Here is a 24,369-nt window from a genome sequence, read left to right on the forward strand (position 1 = left end):
AGGGTCACCTCAGGGCATGAGTTCCTATTGCTCCATCCCAAAAACTACCCAAGGAAAACTCTTGCTGATACTTGTTAAAAGCAGTTTCTCTGCTAAATATGAGCAAGCCAGGGCTGAAATTGTAAACTTGGAGCCATCACTGCACTGGCTGCTTTGAGGAAACACAAACCTGAGGAAAAAGAGGCTTTGTCCATCTCCCTGCAGCCCAGGGAATGGAGTAAGGAAATTCCATCCCTTCATATTTTTGGGTAAAGCATAATCTGTTTGCACAGGGGCAAATAATTTTGTTTGTTGATTATTTCCCAGGTGAAGAATGGCCCAAGGAAGCAGCTTTTTCCTTTGCCATGCTTTTACCCAGGCCCACGACAGTATAGGCACAATGGAGGTAGTTCTTTCATGTGGGTATTTTAATATTATTGCCAACAGAGCAAACTCTGCTGAGCTTCTTAAAAAAAAACAAACAGAGGCTCCACAGAATGATGAAGGAAATAACGTTGACAAAGCTTTGTGTATCAGACTGCATTATAAATAAGAGCATGACAGATCCTTCAGGTGTAAAAAGCACTTTGAAGCCCMYAAAAACTTGGGTTTTTCAAGCAGAYGTGTCGCTTCAAGCATTTCCGTGGCATGTTCATGGCCTGAGCGGTGTTACAGCACAAAACTCTGGGCTGTGGGGTGTTGTCAAAGCCGAAAACAGACGAGTTCCAAGGGCGTGTTTGCAGCGTTTCAGAGTTGAGGAGTGTGGCAGCAGCTGAAGATCAAAGGGGGATGTGCTTTTTCCACCCCCCTCTCCTGTAAGGTTTTCACCAAGGAGGAAGGTGGGGAATGGAGAGCGATCTCCGCCGGTTTCCTCATTGTCCCTCAGACTCAATCAGAGGCACAGACCTCGAGTTTGGTGGTTTTACCTCCCAGACACCGGGTCCAGGTGTGAGCAGGGAGCAGCCCCTCTCCTGCCCGCTGTGGGATGTGCAGGAAGAGGCACGGGAGCTGGATATGAGCGGCTTCCATTGCATCAGAAACTTCCCCCGGCGTCGCCACACGCGGCAGTGGTGCCCGCCCCGCTCTCGGGCAGAGCTTTAAGCTGGGACTGTATTATATCAGAGCTCCCACAGCACTCCCGTTCACCGCCSTGCCTCAGTTTCCCCGCACGGGCCCTTTAAGGCTCCTCCCGCGGGAGGCGGCGAGCGCCCACTTCCGGCCGCGCCCGGAAGCGCGGGTGGCGCCGCGGCCTCAGGGCGGCTCCGGGAGGGCCGGGCCGGGCCGGGCGGACCGAGGGAGCCCCGGGAGCGGCGTGAGGTGAGCGGGGAGCGCAGCGAGCAACGGGCAGAGTGACTGCTCGCCGGCCCGCCCGGCACCGTGGTGGAGCTTGTGCCGCCGCCGCCCAGCCCGCGCTKCTCCCGGGATAGGCTTTGTGTCGGTCCCTCACGCCGCCTCAGGCCGGTCCCGCTTGGCGGGAAGGGTTGGAGGGCACCGGGCAGGACGGCCGAGGCGAAGGGAGCGCTCCGGTGGAGCTGTCGGGGCGCACGGGGCGCTCCAGGGGTTGGGGTTCGTGTTGGGGTTGGGGTCGGAATTGGGGTGGCGGCGGGATTGGGATTGCGGTGGGGTCGGGATTGTGGTGGGGTCGGGACCGGCACCGGGGCGGCTGCGGCGGCTCCAACCGCGAAACCGAAAGAGTTTTCGGTGCTCGGGCGTTCCGTTCGCGGTTGCCGAGGCTCCGCAGCCGGCGCAGGTTGTCGGTAGCAGCGTTACAGGGCACTGTGCTGCTCACACTTGGGGTTCTTGTGCCCTCCTACGCTCTTCTGGGCGATTTCCTCGCTTAACGTGCAGAGGTAAATATTTACGCCTTTTSTAAATGAAAAGCGAGGGAAACATTGTCTTCTCCGCATTTAAATGGCAAGAAGGGATTCTCTTGCAAATCGTCCTTATCACTTAATGAAGTGCATTAATGCAACTATGAATCTAAATACCAAAGCAATTCTTAAGTGTGAGCTGAAGCGACTTCTGCTGATCTGTTATCTGGAAGGATTTTATAGCAGGTGAGGGTTGGCCTTTTCTCCCAGACACAGAGTGACTGGAGACAACAGACCCTCAAGCTGTGCCAGGGAAGGTTCAGGTTGGGCATYAGGAGGAGTTCCATCACTGAAAGGATTGCTGAATATTGAAATGGGCTGCCCAGAGCGGTGGTGGGGTCACCATCTCTGGAGGTGTTCAACTGGACACAGCACTCAGYKCTCTGATCTGGGTGACAAGGTGGTGTTTGGTCACAGGTTGGATTTGGTTATCTCAGAGCTCTGTCTTTTTTAGTCGGACTGATTTCGTGATTCAGTGGTTTGATTTCTGTTTTGCTCTAGATCTTTGAAATACCACCAAGACTTGGTCACCAGGGGGTGGATTGCTGAGGATACGGCTCTGCCCTCTGCACTCAGGACATGTATGGCTGAAGGGCTCAGCCCCTTCCCTGGCTGCAGGGCAGCGCTGTTCTCCTTCCCACCATGTGACCTGGCACACCTGCACAGCAAATAGCTCCCTTTTTCAAAGGTAAATGCCACAATTGTCGGGTTTTCCCAGTGCATGTGCTTGTATGAGGAAACTTATGGCTTGACTTTATCTAGCTTTGTTGTGCTGAATAAAAGTAGTTACCATCTTTCTTTTTAAACAGTTGCTTCAAGAGTTCATGCTTTTGCATTCTTCCTGTATTTGAAGGATAGGAAGGAAGCTGGAGAAGTACTCTTCATCAGGGACTGTAGTGATAGGACAAGGGGGAGTGGATTCAAATTGGCAGAGGGCAGTTTAGGTTGGATATTGGGAGAAAGTTTTCCTCTGTGAGGGTGGTGAGGCCCTGGCACACGTTGCCCAGAGAAGCTGTGGCTTCCTCATCCCTGGAAGTGTCCAAGACCAGATTGGACAGGGCTCGGAGCAACCTGGGATGGTGGAAGATGTCCCTGCCCATGGCAGGGAGTGGAATGAAATGATCCTCAAGGTCCGTCTGTTCCAAACCAAATCATTCTGTGATTCCAGTGTGCTGTTGAATTTTTCAGACTAGCAGGATCGGAGCTTACTCTTTTGCTGCTTAGTGAAGAATTGTTTTCAGAGGAAAGCAATCTGTGGTGAGAATTTTAGCATGCTTTCTAGCTGTAAAAATAACAGAGACAGGAAAGTTCTGCATAAATATCCATTGGTTGTGACAACAGGGATTTGTTGACCTATAAATTTTAGCAGGAGATTAAGGAAAAAAGCAAATTAAACTTTGTGCCACTAGACCTAGTTTCCAGAAACACCAGTAAAATAATATAAAGAACTTTGCATTGTAGTTGTTGAAACTGTGCAGTGTGTGAGTAAAGAGATGTGTTTTTGGTTTGTAAAACACATTTTCATACTTTTTTTGGTAGTTTGTATATTTGRCTTCAGTGCTTTACCTTTACCATTTGCTATTCCACAGGCATTTTTTGTGCGATGTTCCTTTAAGGCTTTAATTGTTTAATTGCATGCACCTGTATCTTGTAAGACACCTGCGTGGAGGCTGCTAACGAGTAACTGAAATCCTGATCCTCACCACACTTGAAAATTGGGTCCTTTTGTAGCTGAAAGGAAATATTTTACTCCTTGAAYGCTTTTGGACCTCAATTCCTGCTCCTTTGCACCCACAGAATGAGCACATGCCGATGGTGCACGCAGAGTGGTGCTGACAGCACCGATTTCCTGAAGCACTATGCTACTCAAAGGCTGTCCCAGGAAGATTTTGAAGGATCCAATGATGATCTCTGTTACTGCCTGGAGTGTGTGGTTGAATACCACAAAGCGAGGGAAGAATGTCCAAGGTTGCATAAGGTAATTAAGATTAATTAAAAGGCTTCTCTGGCCCAGCCTCAGTATAGGGGGAGTTTTAGGTGGGGGATTGTGTTTTATTGGGTATAGGAATAGGTTGTGTTGGTTTTTAACTGTTTTGGGGTTTTTCATGTGGAGTTGTAAACTTCTGGTTGTAAAATGGAGACCCTCTTATTTTGCATCTATTCAAGTTGAGAAAAACTAGAACAGTAGTTGCAAGTAGCTGACTAGACAATGTAGCTTGGACTTGTTTCATGCTGTAATGGTTTGTCGTCTGAAACAAAGAACATCTGCCAGACTGRCAGTTCATTTCTTTAATGTATTTTMTCTTTTCCGCTGGTTTCTCTTCAGCTTTTGGGTTGTTCCTGTTTTTGTTTGCTTTCACTTCCCATTTGTAATTTTCTCCTGTTTGAATTTCAGAGATCAGACTTTGCAAGACTGTGCAATTAATCAAAAAAATTTAAAACTCTTTTATAATCCCTTCTCAGTAGTATACAGTTTTATATTTTGGAAAGCTTATTTTCCYTTTCTGTGTTGATGTAAAATACGTATTTGAAGCTAATTGATCACAATACAGATGTCTAAAAGATTGCTCTTTAGACTGGTCAGCTATGTTTCTCTGGGGTACARTCTCATGTGACTGGAAATAAGAGAAGTGTCAGGACCTACTGCAAGTTCCCAATGTGCCCATTAACTGCAGGGAATAAACTTGGTGTCTWATTGAGGTTTGGATCAGTTACTTAAGATGAGTAATGTTAAGTGTATGAATCTCTACAWATATCCAGCAAATCTGTCTCTTTGCATTATTTATATTCTTTTCCTTCTACTAGTTGCAAAAGCTGTAGGAAAGTAAGATTTTATAATTGCTTTTCACATCTTCCTAAATATGATCTTTTTCTATATCGTATCATATATTGGCCAGTGGAACAACACATTGTCACTAACTTATGGCCTGAAATAAGTTTTGGAATGAATATGAATATYAAACAAAATTATGAAATTGCTTCTGGTTTGCAGGCTACTCTTCTAAAAATGATTTTATAGTCTTAACTCTAAAGTGAGAGATTTGTGATTTGCATAATTGAATTCCATTTCAAAGCTTTATTGTTCTGGACCATTCATAGTAAAAAACTTTTCAAAATGAAAAGTTTTGAGAGTGTAAGATTTCTATATGTGATAATAAATGTCCTTAATCACTTTACAAGTACACTTTGATTTTTGGTTTTCCCCACTGAATAGGATTTGTGGGACTTGGAAACCTCCCGCCTTGTTGCCCACATGGAGAAATCCATGCATGAAGAAATGGGAGAAGATGATGAGTTGTTCCTGGTAGATGAGAATGGGGAGACACGTCTGTCTGGTTATTTGGGCCCAAATTTTGAGAACAACCTGCGAGTGCCCCTGCTGGAAATACTGAAATACCCATATCTGCTACTGCATGAGAAAGTCAGTACGTATCTGATTGTATCTCCTTGGAGGGGGATGGTGGTGTCCATGCTGAAGGAGGTGAAAATAAATAGCAGTTAAACCTGAGTGTCAATGTGTATATTTATTTTGATACTAAATTATTTTCTTTATGAGCCTGCAGATTAGTCTTTACTATGTGTCTTACTTTTTTAGGTGAGCTGTGTGTAGAAGTGCTCTGTAGAATGGAACTAAGTCATGACTCCTTTCAGGTCTTTGAGAAATACCCAGGAATTTATCTCTTTTTGGTACACCCAAATGAGGTGGTAAGTTCCTTTTTCTGTTTTGCTGAATTCCAATGAATCCTAGATATGTACAGCATGTTAATGCTGAAGGGAGATTTCTAACTTTGCATGATCTCAGAAAAGCCTGTGTGGTGCATTTATCTGTAAATAAAACTTGACATCTATTATAGTATGCAGTTCTCTCCTTAGAAAATCTTGGTCAATAATATRTAAATAACATAAAATTAGTACAAACCAAGTGCTACACTGTTGTTCATGAGTCCCTGGGAATTTACTTTGTAAGTATTACCCTTGATTTTAGCTTCCTTGTCACCAACATCATCTTGTAGGCATAGCAAGACCGTGTCTGAGATTATTTTGAAGACAAATTTTTAATTATTCTATTAGCAAAAATATGCCTTTGTCCCATTTGTAATAATAATGCTTCCTATAACAGAATTGTGGTTTTTTTATTAATATGTAACTTTTTATTTCAATCCTTAGATTCGTCGATGGGCCATCCTAACAGCAAGGAATTTAGGGAAGGTTGACAGGGATGATTACTATGATTTAGAGGAAGTGCTCACTTGTTTGTTCAAAGTTATTGAGTTGGGGCTTTTTGAGAATCCAGATATTTACAGCTCTTCAATGTTTGAAAAGGGTAAACTCATCCTTCTGCCAGCTCATTTGTATGATACATCCAACTACAAGAACTATTGGCTGGGTGAGTACTTGTGATCAGAAATGAATTTGTGTCATCTCCCACTTGTAAGCATATTCTTTCAAATCAGAGCTCTACAATTTCATAGGTGCTATGTATTTTTCAAGTATGCAGACGAATTGCTCCCTTTTTTTTTTCTGTAGGAATTTGCATGTTGCTGTCGGTGCTGGAAGAACAAGCTATGGACTCTTTGTTACTGGGCCCAGCCAAACAAAATGATTTCATGCAGTCCATCCTTCACACTATGGAGAAAGAAGCAGATGGTAACTAATTTTGATACTGAGATTAAGACAATTCATAGCCTATTTTTAATCTTTACCATGGCAGAACCTGGGAATGGCCTGTGAGCTCARGACCAGGRYTACCTCTTAAATAAGCAAATTTTCRTAAACTTGTTTATTAAGGATATGGTATTTTCTTACATGAAGGAGGAAAAACACGCTTGAAAGAAAAATGCTTCTATTATAAACATGAAATATAAATGAGCTGTGTAARTAAAAGTAGAAATAGCTGTATAAGTTGGGCTACTACTTAGMACAGCYCTGCAAAAATCWGTGKGAAAGAATCAGTTTCATAGAGTTGAGAAATATCAGCATTATTTAGTATTAGTAATAAGTGTGCAGGTTCCTGTTGATTTAAGACTACAAAAGGAGCAGTGTCTCTGTACAGATAAGGGAACTTGACTTTTTTTATTATTTTCTCAGGTTAGAAAGTATAGTTGTAACTTACTGGAATGCTTCTTTTTATATTARTATTTTAGAAAAATCAATGAAAACYGGCTRCTTTCAGTTTCAGCTTAGCCTAAGGGTGTCCAGGACTTGAATTTCAACCCTCTTTCCCTGTTATTCTTGTGTTTCAGATGATTCCACTGAYCCTTTCTGGCCTGCCCTGCACTGTTTCATGGTTATTTTGGATCAGCTCGGATCTAAAGTTTGGGGTCAGCTCATTGATCCTGTCCAAGCCTTTCAAACAATAATCAACAGTGTGAGCTACAACAATGAAATCAAAAATATTCGCTGTAGCTTTAGGAGGTCAGTTCTTGTCAGTGCTGCTGTAGCTACTGTTGGGGGAGGGAGGTAGCAATTAAAAAAATCCATGTTTCCAACTTCATGCAAAGAAAAGTTGAAGTAAGTTCCCTAAAAGTGTGAGGTTCTTTCAAAAAATACATGCTTACTTCTTTTTGGCAACACTGATGTCTGTGTTAAACTTGCTAGGATTTTTTTTTCCTTTATTGGGAAGACTGTTAACTATTCAGTGCTTATGTAGTGCTGCACCCAACTTGCACTGAAGGTTAATGAAGATTATCTTGTCTGAGACTTGGTAAATTTGTGGKAATTCCTGAATTCTCAGTAGATTCTGGGCATTTATTCTAGGTAGGTAAATCCATGACTCAATAGAAAGATTTTTCCCAAGCTCTTATGAGCTGGGTAAAACAAACTCTACACTTTTAAATATGGTACCTTTTCATKGTTTTATTACTAACAAGTTCTAATGGTCATTTGGTTGGTATCTGAAGAGCAGCATCTGTCTTGGGTTTCTTTGCGTTTTAGTTGTGTGAGTCTAATGATTTGTTTCTTTTTAGGTCAAAATCTGAACCAGAGTCAGACTACAGTGATGACATGATTTCTTGCAGTCAGATTGTGTATAATTATAACACAGAAAAGCCTCAAAAGGTATTWAACCAGTGTTTTATTTTCCTGTTCTTTGAAGTGTGGTCACTGAATGGCATTGTCAAGAATAAACATTTTCGAGTGTGTTTGTCTCTTGATGTTGAAGAGTTGTATTTATGAAATATCTTTTAAGGGCTTTAAATTTATAGTTGATTATCTGAGGTTAAATAATGTCAGCATGATAGTGTCTTTGAATAGTTCCCAATGATTTTTAAAGTAACTAGTACTGCATAGTGATTTCATGTGTTACACTTTAGAAATTAGTTCCCTATACATCTCTGTGCTCTATATTTTTTGCTCTTTTTAATGATTTTTATGGGTTATAAGAAATGTTACCATTTAATATATATATATATGAAAGAGAGTAACCTTTATGTCTATAAAATGCTGCCATATTAACCTGTGTTGGTGTGCATGTCACTGAGGATGTTGTGTGGTGAATGTATTTTTCAGGACACTGGCTGGAAGGCTGCCATTTGCCCAGAGTACTGCCCCAACATGTATGAAGATATGCAGACCCTGGCTAACATGCTTCAGTCTGACATTGGCAGAGACATGCGTGTCCATCACAGCACATTCCTCTGGTTCATCCCTTTTGTCCAGTCCCTCATGGATCTCAAGGACTTGGGTGTAGCWTACATAGTAGAGGTCATCCACTACCTCTGCTCGGAAATCAAAGATATCCTCATCGAAAGAATCCAGCAGTGCGACAAAATCTCCGAGTTCTTCCTCCTCATCTTGGTGTCCATCGTTGAACTACACAGAAATAAGAATTGCCTGCATTTGCTGTGGATCAGCTCCCAGGAGTGGGTGGAGGCAGTGGTGAGGTGTGCCACCCTTCCAAGCAGAGCCTTCACGCGGTGCAGCGAGAAGGCGCTGGGGCAGTGTGTGAAGGGCTCGGCAGCAGGATCTTCCCAAGCACCCAGCTCGGTGCAGCATGCCTGCGTGCAGCTCATCCGCAGCCTGCTCAAGGAGGGCTACCAGATCGGCCAGCACGCCCTGTGCAAGCAGTACCTGGACAAGCTCAGCCYCCTGCGGGGAAATCGAGCTATGGGATGGCAGCTGAGCAGCCAGGAAACGCAGGAGCTGCAAATGTGTTTAAAGCAGGTTATAAGAAACATCAAGGGCAAAGCATTGAGCGCCTCTTTGGTTAGAGGAAGCAGTTCAAGTTCTACAGCTTTGCCAACCATCTCTGTAAAGCAGGAGAGGAATGCGTGTGATGATGGATACAAGGCGAGTGGACATGAGAGAGAGGACCTTCATTCACCATTTGTCCCGTCTAAGGAATACAGAGATTGTCAGGAGAACTCTGTCCATAGGAGAAAGAATTCCTGGGAAGGGGAATGTAGAGACGCATCTAGAAGTTCAACATCTTGCACATCCACAGAAGGCCTCTTGATGAATATTAAAAAGGAACCCGATGACTTGGCAGCTCAGGAGTATACCTTCCCACAGAACTTTTTGGCAGCTAAAATAGGTGGGAAGGTTCAGGAAAATAGGAACTGTGATCTTGTGGCAGGGAAGTGCAATACGGATGATCAGTGCTTTAATTCAAATGCCCAGCATTTGGATTTGAGGAAAGGCAGAGAACTAGAAATCAAACGTGAAGCAGAACCCGGAGAACCACCATGTCTGTCTGCTCAAACTCATCTTGATTCTTGCAATTCCTTGAAGATGAAAAGTATGCAGGAGACAAATGTAAACAGTGTGTTCCAGTGCAGACTGGTCCCCAATAAACAGGTGTCCAAAGAAGCACTACTAGATTGCTCTAACTCTTCTAGAAATGAGCCTGGTGTGCAGGGGAAGGAAGATGACAGTACTTTGCATTTAGGGCATAATGACACCTCACTGAAAAAGATACCAACAGAAGAAAAATCAGGTTCATTGTTGTCTTTCTTTAGGARAAACGCTAACATGCAAACTTCAAACCAGGAGCAGACTAATTTAAATGATTTGGATAAATATGACTGCAAAAATCAAATTCCGGACRCCTTTTGTAGGGATAAAATTTCAGCATGTGGTTATTTTCCATTTAGCTCTGAAAACAAGAGGGATACAATCAGRCCACTGTCAGTGAAGCGTGAATCAAGTGACAGGTTGTTTGAGTTTTCAGAATATTTCAAGAGGGAAAACAGTTCAGTRGGGAAGAAGGAGGAGGATTTTGTGAAAACGGTTTCTGAAGATGATACTTTATCTGACTCCCAGGTTGATAGAGATCTCAGTAAATTATCTTTAGCTGCTTATGCCAAAAGTGTCAATTTTTCTCTTGCRTCCAGCCAGGAAAGCTCAGTGCACCCCAATGTGTCTGATGTTAAAAGGAAAGTGAAAGGTACTGTAAGATCTTCTGAGGGCCAAAGTACCAGGTATCCCTGTGGTGCAGATCGCCTAAGCAATCAAGTAATTGTAATTTCAGACTCTTCTGATGAGGAAAAAAGTGTGCCTGAGAAGGAGGAAACAAAAACCAAGAATGAAAATATGTGTGCAGAGCAGTCTTCAACTTCCAGCAGCATTTCTGATAGTGGCACTAAAACAGAATCTAAGTCTCCAGACTCTCCTGTGTTACTGGATGACTGTGATTCTCAGTACTTTGAATTTGAAACAGAAGCTGAGGTTTTTTCGGCTTGGCAGGATACTCAAGCGTATGCTATGGAAGCAACCCAGGAGTATAAACAAGATAATGTTTCACCAGCAGATGAGAGAAGTAATTCAGATGACTTCCTGGAAGACAATTTAAATTATTTGGGTTATGATCTGGATTATTTAAGTGATGACGCAATGGATGAAGCAGAAAGCTCCACGGAAAAGCAGACGGAAGATGCTTCTCATCAGAAAAATGCTGATGAAACAAAAGAAGCGACTAATTCAGCATTGCAGGAGTCAGTTAGCAAGGAAGATGCAAAAGGACTGGAGAAATGTGCAGACAAAGGTACTGCTAAAGGCTTCACCCCGGACTCAAAATTGCCTGAAGCCAGAACATCTACATCTCCCATCACCCTGGACTCAAAACTGCCTGAGCCCAGAACATCTACCTCTCCCATATCATTAGCTTCAAAGTTGGCCCTTAAGAAAAACAGCACAAGCCCACGGAAGACCACAGCAAAATGTAAATCAGCACCRGCTGTTCAGAGAAGTCCTAAAAAGCCTCCTGTTGTTAAAACAGCCAAATATAAAACTCCTCTTCAAAGCATGGCAGAACGTTCTCAGCCTGGCAGGTCAATGCCTGCTGTGGTTCCTCCAAGGAAAGTTCGGCAGAGTCCTGCTCCAACATCAACTGCAGAAAAGCTGGGCCTGAAGAAAGGCCCCCGCAAAGCGTTCGATTTGTCCCAGCCCTCCCTGGAGAGCCTGGCTCAGCTGCGCAGCCATGGCAAAGCTGCAGGCAGAATTGGAGTGACACAGAAAAAGAGGACCAAACTCACTGAGGCCCAGCGTTTGTCTGTAAAACATCATAAAAAACTGCTCATCTGCCAAGAGCGTTCGTATTCAAGGCAGATAAGGCCCAAAAGTAGTGTGAAAAATTCTGCAGGAAGTTCAGAGATCAGAAACAAAGTTACCAAAGCCTGCACAAAACCTATGGAGCAAAAGCCTCAAAGTTTTGAATTGGCATCTATTAAAGAATCTGTWGAGAATCAAAGGGAGAAAAAAAGAGAAGACACTGTTTGTCCCTCTGCCAGTGAGAGAAAATTGGAGAAGCTCTCTGTGGAGGAAGTGGCAAGTGCCTCTAAAATGCCTCTCTCTTCAGAATGGAACAGAARATGGGAGGATACCAGTGTGGTGGTTCCTTCTGTCCCTATGGATTCAATCTCTTYCACAGCACTTGGAGATAATAAAGATGCGTCTTCAGGAAAAGATTGCMCTGCCCTGCCTGAGTGTGAGATGAAAAGTTCAAAACAAAATGGGTGTAAATTCGATGAAAACAGTGATGAAGATGATGATAATCTGTTTTTAACTCAGTTAGACCCTGTGGATATGGAGTTATGTTCTCAGGAGGAAAGTATTCAAAATGATGCTACAGGTAGTAAGAACCCAGAGGAAATGGATGTTGGTGAAAGCCTTCAGCAGAATGAGCCCTCAGCTGTTGTGAAATGTCAGTACAAAGACTGTATGGAAAAGGTGGGAAAACCTGGAGAACACTGCAGTAAACATACAGCCACYAGCTCAGGGGCAGATCACGTGTTTGCCAAGCCTTCTCTTCCRCCACCYAAARTAAGAAAACCTTCCACCACCAAAATTTTCAGCACARCAAGTTCTTCACGGAACGCMGCCTTCAGCAGAGATCTSGAAGATGTTCGGAAGTTACCTCCACCTTCAAAAAGCAAAGTGAATGCAGCCAAACCAGTGCTGGTCAGGCCACCACCACATCCAAGGACTGCACCAGTAGGAAATCCAACGTGCAAATCTACAAGTGTCAGTAAGGTCCCTCAACCCCTTAGTTCCAGTAATGTTCTCCAGCCACAAAACAGATACTATGACAATATTTCAAATATTTCCAGAGGGCCAGGCCGAGAAACCTACTCATCCTTTCTTGGYGCTCAGCAGCGTGATTACAGCATTTTTGTTAATCAAGTCCTAAAGTGGACTTACGAAATGTTTGCAAACTTTGTCTACTTTGGAACTCCAAATAATCTTCTGCAGTCCATAGTAGCCTCTGTTCCCGTCCAATTTCAGGGCTACAATGACTATTTTAATACCTTTTTCCCCTTGATGATGCTCAACGCCTTTGAAACAGTAAGTAGCTTTCTGCCTTTTGTTTTGGTTCCATCAACACTAATAAATGTTACCCAGTGATTAAAATCTAGTTTATGTCCTCTATTTACCTTGGAAAATGTTCAGATACGGGTCAGAATAGAGGAATGATTTAGGGTAAATAAATAATCCAGTTATATTTAAGACTGGGGACTTCCAGAGTTACCTCAGGGAAGTGTTTCTTTTTTGCTGGTTGTCACATCCACAATAAAAAGAGTGATAAAGGATGTGGTTCCTCTTTCTATAGCATATAAAGCTCAAAACAGAAGTCTTTAAGAAACTGAGGTCTTTCAGTTATGGAGGACAAAGACCTAATGTTTTGGTTTCTGTTGAGAACTGAAATGAGAGAGTAGGTTAATCCAGGAAGTATTTTTTTTCCAATCTGTTGGTTTATAACTCAGTAGTGACAAAACAGTGTTCCTTCAATTAATGTCTGAATGCTTTTAAGTTCAGTCATTGCATCATTTCTTCCATAGAAATAAGATAGAAAATAAAGTCAATGCCAGGTTAATTTTAAGATGAAAATGCAGTCAGGGAAAACCCTGAGTAGTGAAGAGCTTTAAGTAAACACATGAAATGGGTGAGTGGCAAGAAAGAACTTTTGTTTGCCCTGTGTGTTTATATATAATGGGGATGCTTATGTGAAAGAAAAGAAATGGGTAAGACCAGATATATTTACATGACAGTCTCAWAGCTTTCTTTTATTTCTTTTATTTGCCCTTTGAGTCATGATATGCTACACCCTTCAAAGTATTATTGTTTCCTTTTCAACATGTAGCTGGCACAAGAATGGGTAGAAAACCAGAAAGTAAGAGAGAAAAGTTACTGCTTCTACTTACAGAACTTTTCTGCTGATATGAATACAGCACATTTTACAGGTGAGGGTGGTTTTTTAATAAAATCTTCTGATTTTCAAGTAGATGATGCCTTATTATGAGCTGGCACTTACAGGTAGAGATTTTTGGTTTTGCTTTAAATAGAGAAAATATTTGACTTTTCTATTCCTTGCTAGAATGCATGTAAGAGAAATCTGTATTTTGCAGGGAATCTGCCTTTCATACCTCTCATCTGTGATTTTTTTTTCCAACTTGTTTTGATAAAGTAGTTCTTGATTTGCTCTGTTTTTATACARTGCTGTGCTCAGGTTTGGAAATGCAGGATGGAGTTAAAATTTTTGCAATAATCTCTTTTTAATGCTCTAATTTTAATTTTTCTTTTGGGTAGCTCATTTACGAGASAGTGATTTGGCAAGGCAACTTCATCCAAAGGAGGATGACTTAATCCTTTTGGTGGTCCACAAGGAGAAAGACACCTTTGGGGAAGAAAGTGGGACAGAGAACCACATAGTAAATCATGTTGGCCTCGTGACACGATTTTCTCGTGCATCTGGCTATCCAAATAGTGAGTAACTGAGCTAGAAATGAAAATGGGATCCTTCTCATTGCCATGAAATGCTTCTTCGTAGTTGGTTGTTGGTGGTTGTAATCCACCACTTGTTGTTTTTTCTCTGTAGAAGCTTTATAAAAAGTCAGGAGCTGAAGCTGCAGTTCTGCTTTCCATCCTTTTTCTAGAGATGGGAACATTCCATCAATGCAAACATTAATACTTTRTGTAAAACCAGAAACTAGTGATGAGTAAGTGCTCTGTACACATCTTTAGGATGGTGGGATGGTGTTGCCATGAGATACAAAGCACTATGAACTTCAGTGATCTCACTGACTAAAATTGTCACTGTCTTTGGGAATTCTAACTGTGAATTACCAGGATTATCAAGTACCCAGTACCTGCTTCATTGAAATAGTGATCTGAGTAGTTGTACAGAGCACTGGATTTGTTTTTATTTTGTCTCTTTTTGGGGAGGGATGGGGAAATACTGGAATTTTGCAAGAATTTGTTGTTGATTGCCTGGTAGAAGACAGCATCTTGTTCTGGTGAATTCATTGGGGTGATTTACTGGGGTATCTTCCAGTTAATGATTTGRACAGTCTTTGAATTAACAACTTGGTTTCTTCTTCTTCTCTAACAGGACAAAAGGAGCAGCAAACTGCCTGTCATCTTACTGTGCAAACCCGAGGCAATTTGTCATTCTTCATCCACAAGCAAGTGAAGTGTGTAGTGGTTGGCTCCCTGGTGACCACACACAGAGAGTTTAAAGGTCTTCTGCTGCTGAGCAGAAGCCCCCTGGCTAAACCCATCATAAATCCAAGTTACAATGACTTCTGCCCCAGAGACCTGCCTGTAACCTCAGGAAGCGCTGTAAGTCTGGGAGTGCCAGGGGTAACAAAGCAGGCATTTGGGCAGGGCTGGTTTTTCATGCTGGTTTTTGAGACGACCAAGGGCAAACAGCCAAGTTTCAAAACCAGTGAGATGCTGGCTTATGAGGTGGGGTGAGGAGTGTGAGCTTTTTCTGGTCTTTGTACTGTATTGGCATAGTGCCCTTAAAAATGCTTTCAGTTTTCTTCCCCCTTACTGGGGAAGTGTTTGGGAAAYAAGATATGGAAAAGGTGATGTAAAATGAAGGTGTGGAGAGTGAACAAAACTTCTGTTACAACTTTCAAGTGAGGATTGGATGTGCAGCTAGAGCAAACGTAGAATCAAAAGCTTCCCTGCCCTTCCAGCTTTTCAGTTCTAGCCAGAGGGGTGAGGCCATTCTGAAAGTGGAGAGAATTGATGTGGAAGGTGCAATCAACAATAATTCATTTTTTTTTCCTGTCTATTTCTTCAGGYTTCATATATGAATGAATACAATGAAGATCAAAAGAGAGCCATTGAGACAGCTTATGCCATGCTAAAGCAGCACCCAGGGCTTCCCAAGATCTGCCTTATCCATGGACCACCTGGGACAGGGAAATCAAAAACTATTGTAGGACTTCTGTCCCGTGTTTTGAGAGAAGTAAGTGAACGTGATGGGATGGTCATGTGCTTGGGTTTGGTTTAGATGAATGTACTGTCTGCCTTCTCAATCTCAAATGAAAAACAATCTAAAGAGCTTGTTTTGGTTTGTTGTTAATTAATCTACAGAACACCAGGAATGAGAAAACAGCTTGGAAAAGAAATTCCAAGATTAAGCCAAACCGTTTTCTAGTTTGTGCGCCATCAAACGCTGCTGTTGAYGAACTCATGAAAAAGATCATCGTTGCATTTAAGGAAAAATGTCAGAACAAACAGGAGCCTTTGGGTATGATTTATTTTTAAATTGTGTTTTAATGTTGAATAGGCAAAACCTGGAGGAGGAAGTGAAGCAGTGGATTATGTACTGTACTTACACGCTCCTCTGAGCACCTTATTCATCTTGCARAACATGACTGGTGCTTTTCTGAAAGGTGTATTGTGTTTTTTTTTTTTAATAAATTGCCTTTGTTTTATATAGACATTGACCCTTTGCCCATGCTGTTAGTTTAAGCTCACCAGTTTTTAAATACTCCTTGAGGATTTGAACACAAGTTTCTTGCCTTTATTTTCAATAAAATTGGACTTTGTAGGTCATGGGAGGCAGACTGGTGAAATTTTTGATGTGTCAGAGTCTCTCATTTTTCCTCCTCCCAGTTTGTGCTAAGGCAAAGTAAATAAAATCTGCACAAGRCATCTAGTTAGTGACAAGGGGAAAAATACCTGCATTGTAACCAAATGGTAATTTGGTATTTACTTATCTACTGCACTACTTGATGGGACTCAGTGATTGTCCAAGTTAGGAATTCTGGAAGTTTTAGATCAACCTGAGAATAAGAGGTAGTTCTCTTAGTTCAAAATAACATTCTTGGTGTTAGCCACCCTTAAAACGTGGGTGGCATCTTTATTTTTTAGAGTTTGGRATTACTGAATTTTTTTGTAAGTGTATTTAGAAAAGTYRATMRTTGAATACCCCAGATAARTAGATCTATGTTCACGATGCTGACRTTTTTTGAACTCTCAYACYAAAATGCAGCARCASTTGGAGCAATCTAAAAGTATTTTGACTTTGATTTTATAAACAGGAAATTGTGGTGATATCAAATTAGTGCGACTTGGTGCTGAAAAATCAATCAACAATGAAGTCCGGGCGTTCAGCCTTGATAAGCAAGTTGAACACAGAATGAGTRAGTAACACAGAAATCAGACTTTTCTTCAGTTTTCTGTAAGAGCTTGGTAAGGTTTTCCACATAGGATTATGTGTCCTACGAGAAGGAAGATTTTTCTACAATAGTATTTCATAAAGCATTGTTTTTCTGAGTGGCAGTTTATGTATGAGCCAAAACATAAGGAAAAGGAAAGAAATAAGCAAGGTGACTTCTTATTTATGTTTTTTTTTTTTAAGTAATTATATTACATACATGTTGAAGCCATCATTTTTAAGTAATCCAGCATTTGAGAGATACATTTTGAAGCAAATCTGAGTGAGTTCATTGTACAAGATAAAACCTCAACAGAAAATGCAACAAAAAAAGAATGTGTCTGATTGCCCTTAAACCCCTTGGTTCTACAACTACGAGCAAGAGTTATTTATGACAGTTTTTCTATTCCTGCTGTATGTTCTGCTTTGCTTTATTACAGAACGAAAGCCAGGTGACTGTGACCAGGATATTCAGAAGAAGAAAGAAGCCCTGGATCAGAAGCTGGACATGCTGTCTCGAGAGCGTGCCATGCACAGATGTGAAAAGAGAGAGGTAACAAGGCAATTTTTAACCYTACCTGTGTTTTTCTGTTCATAACACRAAAAGAACTCTGTTTTTTGATGTCRCCTCTGAGCAGAACTGTCACTTCACCTACTTTTTTCAGCTAATAGAAAAGTTGGTAGCACCATGGAATGCAATGAAGAATTTTACATCAGGATTTTTTTGTTTATTTATGCCAGTATTTTCCTGATCATGCCACTTGTTGCTCTAGTGTCCAGTAGTCTTCATTTGGTTCTGTCACCAGTTGGATTTTAATGTAACCATATTTATAAATCTTTATGGTTTAATTTGATGGTATGTTTCAAAGCTCTGTTCTTGTTTCACTGGAAATCATAAGATACCTCATGATCTGAGATGTTGGAGTATGTGTTGCACTTGAAGTTTTTTTTTGTCTGAAAATTTGGCATTTGTGCTCAAATGAGAGATTTCTGGTGGTAAACCATCTCCCAGTTGAACAGAAATGTAAGATCTGGTATTGCATGTTGCAGAGCCTAAATAAGTTGGCAGCTTTYCAATAAACTGATCAGCTTCTTCAGACACATTTGATATTAAAAGACAGTCTGAACAAGTCTAAATGTTTAGGAAATTAATTAGGGTATGAGAGGAAAGAAGATATATAAGAAATTAGTAGTGTTAAAGGTGGTTTCTCTTTAATTTTTTTCTCCATCCAGAGTCAAATGTTAAATGATGAAATTAGCAGACTTGCAAAGGAGAGACAACAGCTGGCTTCTCAGCTAAAGGAGGTAGGAGAATTTATCTCTAATAAACTTTAGCTGATGTATTTTTGTACTTTGTGTCCTTTATTGTGGTGAAACTTGCTTTTGGTGTAGCTGGGAGCATTTATAAAGTATAAGGTAAATAGATAAAGGCCATAAGTTATGGACAGGCAGCTGTGAAATCTGGGTGTACTGTGGCTGCATATTGGGAAAAAACCCAAACAGAAATATTCATTATTGCACTTAAGGCTGAATTTTAACCAGGGTGTCCTGTTGTGCTTGAAGGTTCGGGGGCACTCCCAGAAAGTGCAGGCAGACATCATCCTGGAGTCTGACATCATCTGCTGCACGCTGAGCACCAGCGGGGGGAGCCTGCTGGAATCGGTTTTCTCCCGGCAGGGGCTCGATCCCTTCAGCTGTGTCATCGTGGATGAGGTCAGTGAAGCTGTTGGGAGCTGCAGCCTCTTCCACCTCCACGCCTGGCCTGTGCTCTGCTCAGGCAGCCTGGGGCTGATGGCTGCTGCTGGAATATTTGGGAGTTGCCTGCCCTCTGTCCTCAGTACAAGCACGAAGAGAAAGAGTAACTTGTGATTGATTCTTCTCCTGACTTTTTTGGTGCTATAATTCCAGACAGCTTTTATTTAGAACCACGCTTTAGCCGTGATTTTTTGCTGTTGAGATCTCCAGATGGTTTGGTTATATTTATATCTATTTGGAGAGCTCTGTATATATAATAATAAAATAAATCTTGGTAGTTTTTTTACTAGAGAAAAGTACTTTTTCCTCTTGTTGTAAAAAYCTTTTTTAGAAGATTTAAAGCACTGAGTTTTTCTGGCTGTGTTACAGGAAATCTAACAACTTCCTCCTTTGCTTACAACTTCTCCATTTGTCCTGTTTGCATATCCAAAAGGCAGGGCAGTCCTGTGAGGTTGAAACACTGATTCCACTGATCCATCGCTGCAATAAACTTGTCCTTGTTGGAGATCCCAAACAGCTCCCTCCKACTGTCAAATCAGTAGTAAGTGTTCAAGCTCTKTTTTTTCTTGACATAGAGTGGACATAGTTAAAGAACAGTATCTGTGTAAAGTATTTAAAGTGGGGGAAAKATAYGTTTCAGTGGGTCAATATAAACTTWRAGYTGGGCAGGATGTTGTTTTGAGGCARGCTCTGTTTTCTSATTTTGGGAGCCTCAGTCAGTGTCAGATTCCTAAAGGAAYGGAGGATGAATACTTCCTGACCCTACAGATGTGTTCTAAGGATGAACATATAGGAGCACTTCCTCTTATCCAATAGTAAGGACAGATTTAAACACCTGATAAAGAAAGGAGGAAGCAGACTGGTGTCTTTAGAGGCTAAATTGTCTAGAGGTTGTTTTGTTTAACAAGATTCCCCCAGAAAGGCTTGCTKATGTTCTTAAAATGTTACGGTATTGTGACTCAAAAAGGGAAGTTGTCTTGCTAGAGACTACACATGAAAATTCAGATTTGTGCAGGTGGCCTTTACTGAAATAATAAGGGAAACTGAAGAGTGAGTAGCTGTCACTTTGTGAGCGATTTAGGAAGCTTAAAACACCAAATAGTTTGACTTTTGGGGGAAATATGTCCCGAATGAAATGTCCTGTTCTCCCTGTGCAGAAAGCTCAGCAGTATGGCTACGACCAGTCCTTGATGGCCCGTCTGCAGAGGCACCTGGAGGAGCAAGTGCAGAGGAACRTTCTGCACAGCCTGCCCGTGGTGCAGCTGACCGTGCAGTACAGGATGCACCCAGACATCTGCCTCTTCCCATCCAACTATGTTTATGGCAGGACCCTAAAGACTGCCAAGTGAGTGGCTCTCTGGTCTTCTTTCTGAGCAGGGGGTATTTCAAAGCAACCTTTGAAATGACAGGGAATCCTAAAGTCCAAAATGCTTGAGGTTGTGGAAGGGGGAAATGTGCATTCCATTTCTGTTAGTGCTGGGTGTGCTAGGTTTGGTAACTAGATCCCTTAAAATTGAGCATGCAGAGTGCTCAGAGTTCATTTTCTGGCATCAATCTGTTTAAGTAGCAGAGAAAATTAAGGACTCTGGGGAAGAAATGAGATGAAAATCATAATGATAGAGTGATTAAGGTTGGAAAGGACCTGTAAGATCAAGCTCGAGTGTCAGCCATTTCCACCATTAAACCATGTCCTCATATGCCATATGCACATGATTTTTGAACACTTCAGAATGGTGATTCTCACTTCCCTGGATAGTCTGTTCCAATGCTTTACGACCCCTTCTATGAAAAGAATTTCCTTACTCTAATGCAAACTTTCTTTGGCACAATTTGAGGTCAGTTCCTCTTGTTCTGGAGTTTGATAACCATGATATAAATAAACAAAGCACCAGTTCTTAGAATTTCTTAGTTGTATGGTTGCCTCATAATAAAAATATCATTTACAGAGCAATAGAAGAGAACAGATGTTCTTCAGAGTGGCCATTCCAGCCCTACCTCATTTTTGATGTAGCTGATGGTCGTGAGGAGCGAGACCACGAGTAAGTCCTGCATTCTACTCAGCCAAAATTTAGATTTTCTGAGAATTAATTGCCTACAGAAGAGTTGTCTTCTCCCCTATGTTGTTCCAGTATGCATCAAGTAGCTAGAACTGCATTTTCCACCTGATGTGATTTAATTTTACAAAAATCAGAGGTTGAATACTTTGGGCATTTTTTAAAATTTGAAACTGGTTTTAATCCTGTTTTGACCATGTTAGATGCTAGTAAATGCCTRCAATCTCTGTAGTAAGAGTTTGAGTTGCTGATTTTCTCAGTGACTTCCCTTTCCCAGCTGCACAGTGAGGAGATGCCAGGAGGTGGCAGGCTCAGTCCTCCCCTTTGCCTGTTCTGTAAGGAAAGCACAGCTGCGAGGTGCTGAAGGAACATGGAAGTGCAGCCTTTCAGCCTGCTATTGCCAGGCTTGGTAGCCCCTCATCAAGATCTACTTGCCAAGTTCTTTGAGCCTCGTGTGAAAGAGGCTGCAGATGTTCAAAATAGGGGCTGTGACACTCAATCCCCCAACAAAYTGGGCCAAAGCATTGAATTGGAAAYATCTCTCAAAGGTGGTGTTCCTGTAATGTTTCCATTTTGTCCTGTGCAGCTCTTACAGTAATCCTCGGGAAGTGAAGCTGGTGATGGAGTTAATAAGAACAATTAAAGAAAAAAGGAACGATCTGGGCCTTCGTCGCATTGGAATAATCACCCCTTACAGTGCACAGAAAAAGAGAATTCAGGGACAGCTGGACAGTGTGTTTAAGAATAACAGGTAAAGAAAACACCAGCTTTCAAGTGGGACCTGGATCTTGCATATCARTCATTTGTTTATCCTCTTAAAGTAGTTGCAAAAACTCAAACTTTTTTCTGTACTAAAATTTGTACTTCTTTGTGCCTTTAAAGGGGACGTGCAGCCCTCATGATTAAAACAGGCATGGTCTCCTTGTGCCATTTCTTAGTTACTAGCTGTACACATATTTTGATTGTAGTGCTGTTCTTAATAAAGCTGACTAAAAAGAACCTAAAAGTCCAAGCTGTGTGGACCCAAACAGCTTTTCAGCAATGATGCTGATCTCAGAAAGGTAAATTCAGCGTTAGGCTCATACACCAAAGGAGAAATTTACCCTCGGTGGGTTTGACACACGAGCATTAAGGATAGTGTTTAGGCCCTTTGCATCAATGTGTTGCTTAAAAATTCAGCTAAAAATGAGCAGAATTATCAAGCTGTTACATTTCTTCAACAGCCCAGGAGAAGTGGACACAGTGGATGCATTCCAGGGACGGGAGAAGGATTGCATCATTGTGTCCTGTGTCCGGGCAAACAGCTCCGAAGGCTCCACTGTGGCTTATGTCCAGGCAAACAGCTCCAAAGGATCCATTGGGTATGAGTCTTGCAGTGATTTGCAATCCCATTTCCAGGGACCTTGTAGAGAAAGTAATATTTTTAATAAGACTGGTTAGAAAGTTATAGAGAACAAGTCACTTCTGAATTAAAGGGTATCTCAGTGCAAGARTTGGGGTTCCTGGTCTGAGATCTCTGGGCAAGAGGGACAGGGAAATGCTGGTGGCATGCTCTGTATTATGTGCTGATCCTTTGCACAGCTCCCTTATCCTGACACTGCTTGGATTTGGCAGGATTGGCYTTGAGATCTTGGCTCTTTGCATTATTACTGCAGCACTTACTGTTCTTGTGGCTTTTGGTACACCTTGTAACTTTCTGAATGCTGTTCTCCAAATGAAACCCATTTTCKGTGGCTGTTGCTGTCCTGTAAATGTCTGTTAAAGTGTTGTTAACTAGTTGTGCATGTCGTTTGGAATGTGGTGTAGCAGACTTGGATCTGGGCTTTGTAGGTGAATGTGCTTGTCTTCTGAGCTGGGGAAAGATTAGCAGGAAGTCTTAACTCAGGGTTGCAGATTTGTTCATTTTATATGTTGTTCCTTTCTGTCAGAAACAGGAGGAACTCTTTATTTCTCAACACCTGGAGAACTCTCTGTATTGCTGGATCCACTCCCCTGTCTGCTTCCTGCTTTYCTTTTTTCCTTCACTGTCCAAATTTTTTGAGGTGACTGTGGTTTTTGCAGTCCTCACTGCAGGGTTGTGAATTTGCTGCAGATGAGGTCTCRGTGCAGTGACTATAGTGTCAGGCGTTGATAGTGAGCCTGCTCAAATGAAGTTGGACTTTAGAGTTGTGAATTTTGTTAGTGAAGAATAGGCTGTGTATTTTGGAAGCTTTTACATCAGAGAAGAAATAGTTCATATTAGTCTCACAAAGCTTTTTTTGTCTTTTGGTAAAATGAGTCCTAACAGAAATCAACCTTTAGGAATACACTCAGCATTGCTTAGGTTGCAGTACTTGGTTTGTGACCCCTCAAAACCAAAACCAGACAGTTTTCCTAGTGCAAAACCAGACTTCTGCAAGGATATACTCTCCCCTCTTGAAGCATGACAAAGCAAAAGTCTGCCTTGATATGCTTCCAGTGCAGGTCACCTTTAAAATAAAATATTCATGTACAGTGTTCAGTATTTCAGTAGGGTGTTTTCCCATTAATCATGCCAAATATTATTAATCTATTTCAGTTCAAGTCAAAAAGAAGCTTAAAGTCTTGATAGGTGAAGTGAGGTTGATGTCCTCAGTACTTTGAGGAACGTTTAAGGAAGCAGTGGTTGGCATTAAGAGGGGATTTGCTCTAAGAAAGGAAACATCAACGGCAAAAGCTGGAAAGAACTGGAATTCCCCGCAAGAAATCAGTGGTGAAAGAAAGAAAACACAGTTCATGCTCAGCCTTTCACGTAAGGCAGGGCTGCTGCCGCGGGGTCTGGGCATGGGAGGAACTGCTGCTGTTAATGTCAGTGACATTTAATTTTATCTCCTCCTCTCATAACCCTTAAACCTTGTGGAAGAAGCAGTTTAAGAGCTTAGTTTTTGTCTTGTCACTCAGGTTTCTGGCGAGCCTCCAGCGACTGAATGTCACCATCACCCGAGCCCGGTTCAGCCTCTTCATCCTGGGCCGGCTGCAGACTCTCATGGTAGGTGCAGTGTCAATGGAATGGGCTCTGAGAGCCACCCCTGAGGGCTGGGGGACCGAGCACCATCCCCAAACTGCTCCAAGGGAACAAATTTGATGTCCTCAGAGTCCCTGATTTTGTTCTTTCCCGGGGCGGGGGAGGTTGTGTCAGTGTGCCGGTAGAGGGCGCTAAAGCCCCGCGCCGGTGAGCGAAACCCCTGGAAATTGAGGAATTGTCTTTTTTGGAAGTTCTGATGGTTCAAAGTGCCTTCCCTGTGTTACAGCAGCCAGAGTGTCTGTTGCTGTTTTGCACCTGAAACATAAGATTCTTCCATTCCAGAAGGAACATAACAGTGGTTTCCATGACAGTTGTGTCAGGTACCTTGATTAAAAAGGTTGTGCATCCTCTGACACCTCTGTCCGTTTGTGTTGAATTCTTGCCGATAACAGGGGATTTCTTTTGTTTCTCTTTTTCTAAAGGAAGATAAAAACTGGAATCACTTGATTCAGGATGCTCAGAAAAGAGGGGCCATTATCAGGACAACAGAAAAAAATTACAAGAAAGAGGCTCTGAGGATTTTGAAGCTCAGGCCACCAGGACAGCCCCCAGCCAAAGGAGGGACGATGACATCTCCTGCAGTGCAGGCTGCTKCTTCCAGTGGCAAGAGGGTTGAGCCTGGAAATCCTGGGAACAGCCCACGGGAATGTACTGTTGGCCCTGGCCATGCAGTGCCCCAAGCAAGCCGAGAGCCTGCACAGCCTCCAGGGGCTCCAGCTGCAGATTCCAGAAGGGGCAATGTCCCTGTGCCTGTGGGAGCTCCAGCTGCAGATTCCAGAA

The 24,369-nt window shown here is 42.1% G+C and overlaps 1 protein-coding gene across 1 annotated transcript in view; it reads left to right on the top strand.

Moving 5' to 3' along the window:
* Window positions 1-1,202: 1,202 nt before the first annotated feature.
* SETX (senataxin) overlaps window positions 1,203-24,369 on the top strand; it is a 25,294-nt gene continuing 2,127 nt past the window's right edge. Inside the window, exons 1-26 of the mRNA XM_057371581.1 lie at window positions 1,203-1,296; window positions 2,352-2,538; window positions 3,648-3,828; window positions 5,065-5,275; window positions 5,446-5,555; window positions 6,018-6,237; window positions 6,378-6,497; window positions 7,094-7,265; window positions 7,817-7,907; window positions 8,358-12,629; window positions 13,426-13,525; window positions 13,872-14,048; window positions 14,674-14,903; window positions 15,373-15,540; window positions 15,669-15,825; window positions 16,622-16,723; window positions 17,178-17,290; window positions 17,971-18,042; window positions 18,301-18,450; window positions 18,926-19,033; window positions 19,650-19,837; window positions 20,439-20,531; window positions 21,133-21,297; window positions 21,770-21,907; window positions 23,466-23,553; window positions 24,012-24,368. Coding sequence (XP_057227564.1) covers window positions 3,649-3,828; window positions 5,065-5,275; window positions 5,446-5,555; window positions 6,018-6,237; window positions 6,378-6,497; window positions 7,094-7,265; window positions 7,817-7,907; window positions 8,358-12,629; window positions 13,426-13,525; window positions 13,872-14,048; window positions 14,674-14,903; window positions 15,373-15,540; window positions 15,669-15,825; window positions 16,622-16,723; window positions 17,178-17,290; window positions 17,971-18,042; window positions 18,301-18,450; window positions 18,926-19,033; window positions 19,650-19,837; window positions 20,439-20,531; window positions 21,133-21,297; window positions 21,770-21,907; window positions 23,466-23,553; window positions 24,012-24,368 — 7,782 coding nt within the window. The 5' untranslated portion in view covers window positions 1,203-1,296; window positions 2,352-2,538; window position 3,648. The remainder of the gene's footprint in view (window positions 1,297-2,351; window positions 2,539-3,647; window positions 3,829-5,064; window positions 5,276-5,445; window positions 5,556-6,017; window positions 6,238-6,377; window positions 6,498-7,093; window positions 7,266-7,816; window positions 7,908-8,357; window positions 12,630-13,425; window positions 13,526-13,871; window positions 14,049-14,673; window positions 14,904-15,372; window positions 15,541-15,668; window positions 15,826-16,621; window positions 16,724-17,177; window positions 17,291-17,970; window positions 18,043-18,300; window positions 18,451-18,925; window positions 19,034-19,649; window positions 19,838-20,438; window positions 20,532-21,132; window positions 21,298-21,769; window positions 21,908-23,465; window positions 23,554-24,011; window position 24,369) is intronic.

The sequence above is a fragment of the Malurus melanocephalus genome, unplaced genomic scaffold (assembly GCF_030028575.1).
Source record: "Malurus melanocephalus ecotype Western Australia unplaced genomic scaffold, MMel_1.1 scaffold_149, whole genome shotgun sequence".
In the NCBI taxonomy this organism is placed as follows: domain Eukaryota; kingdom Metazoa; phylum Chordata; class Aves; order Passeriformes; family Maluridae; genus Malurus; species Malurus melanocephalus.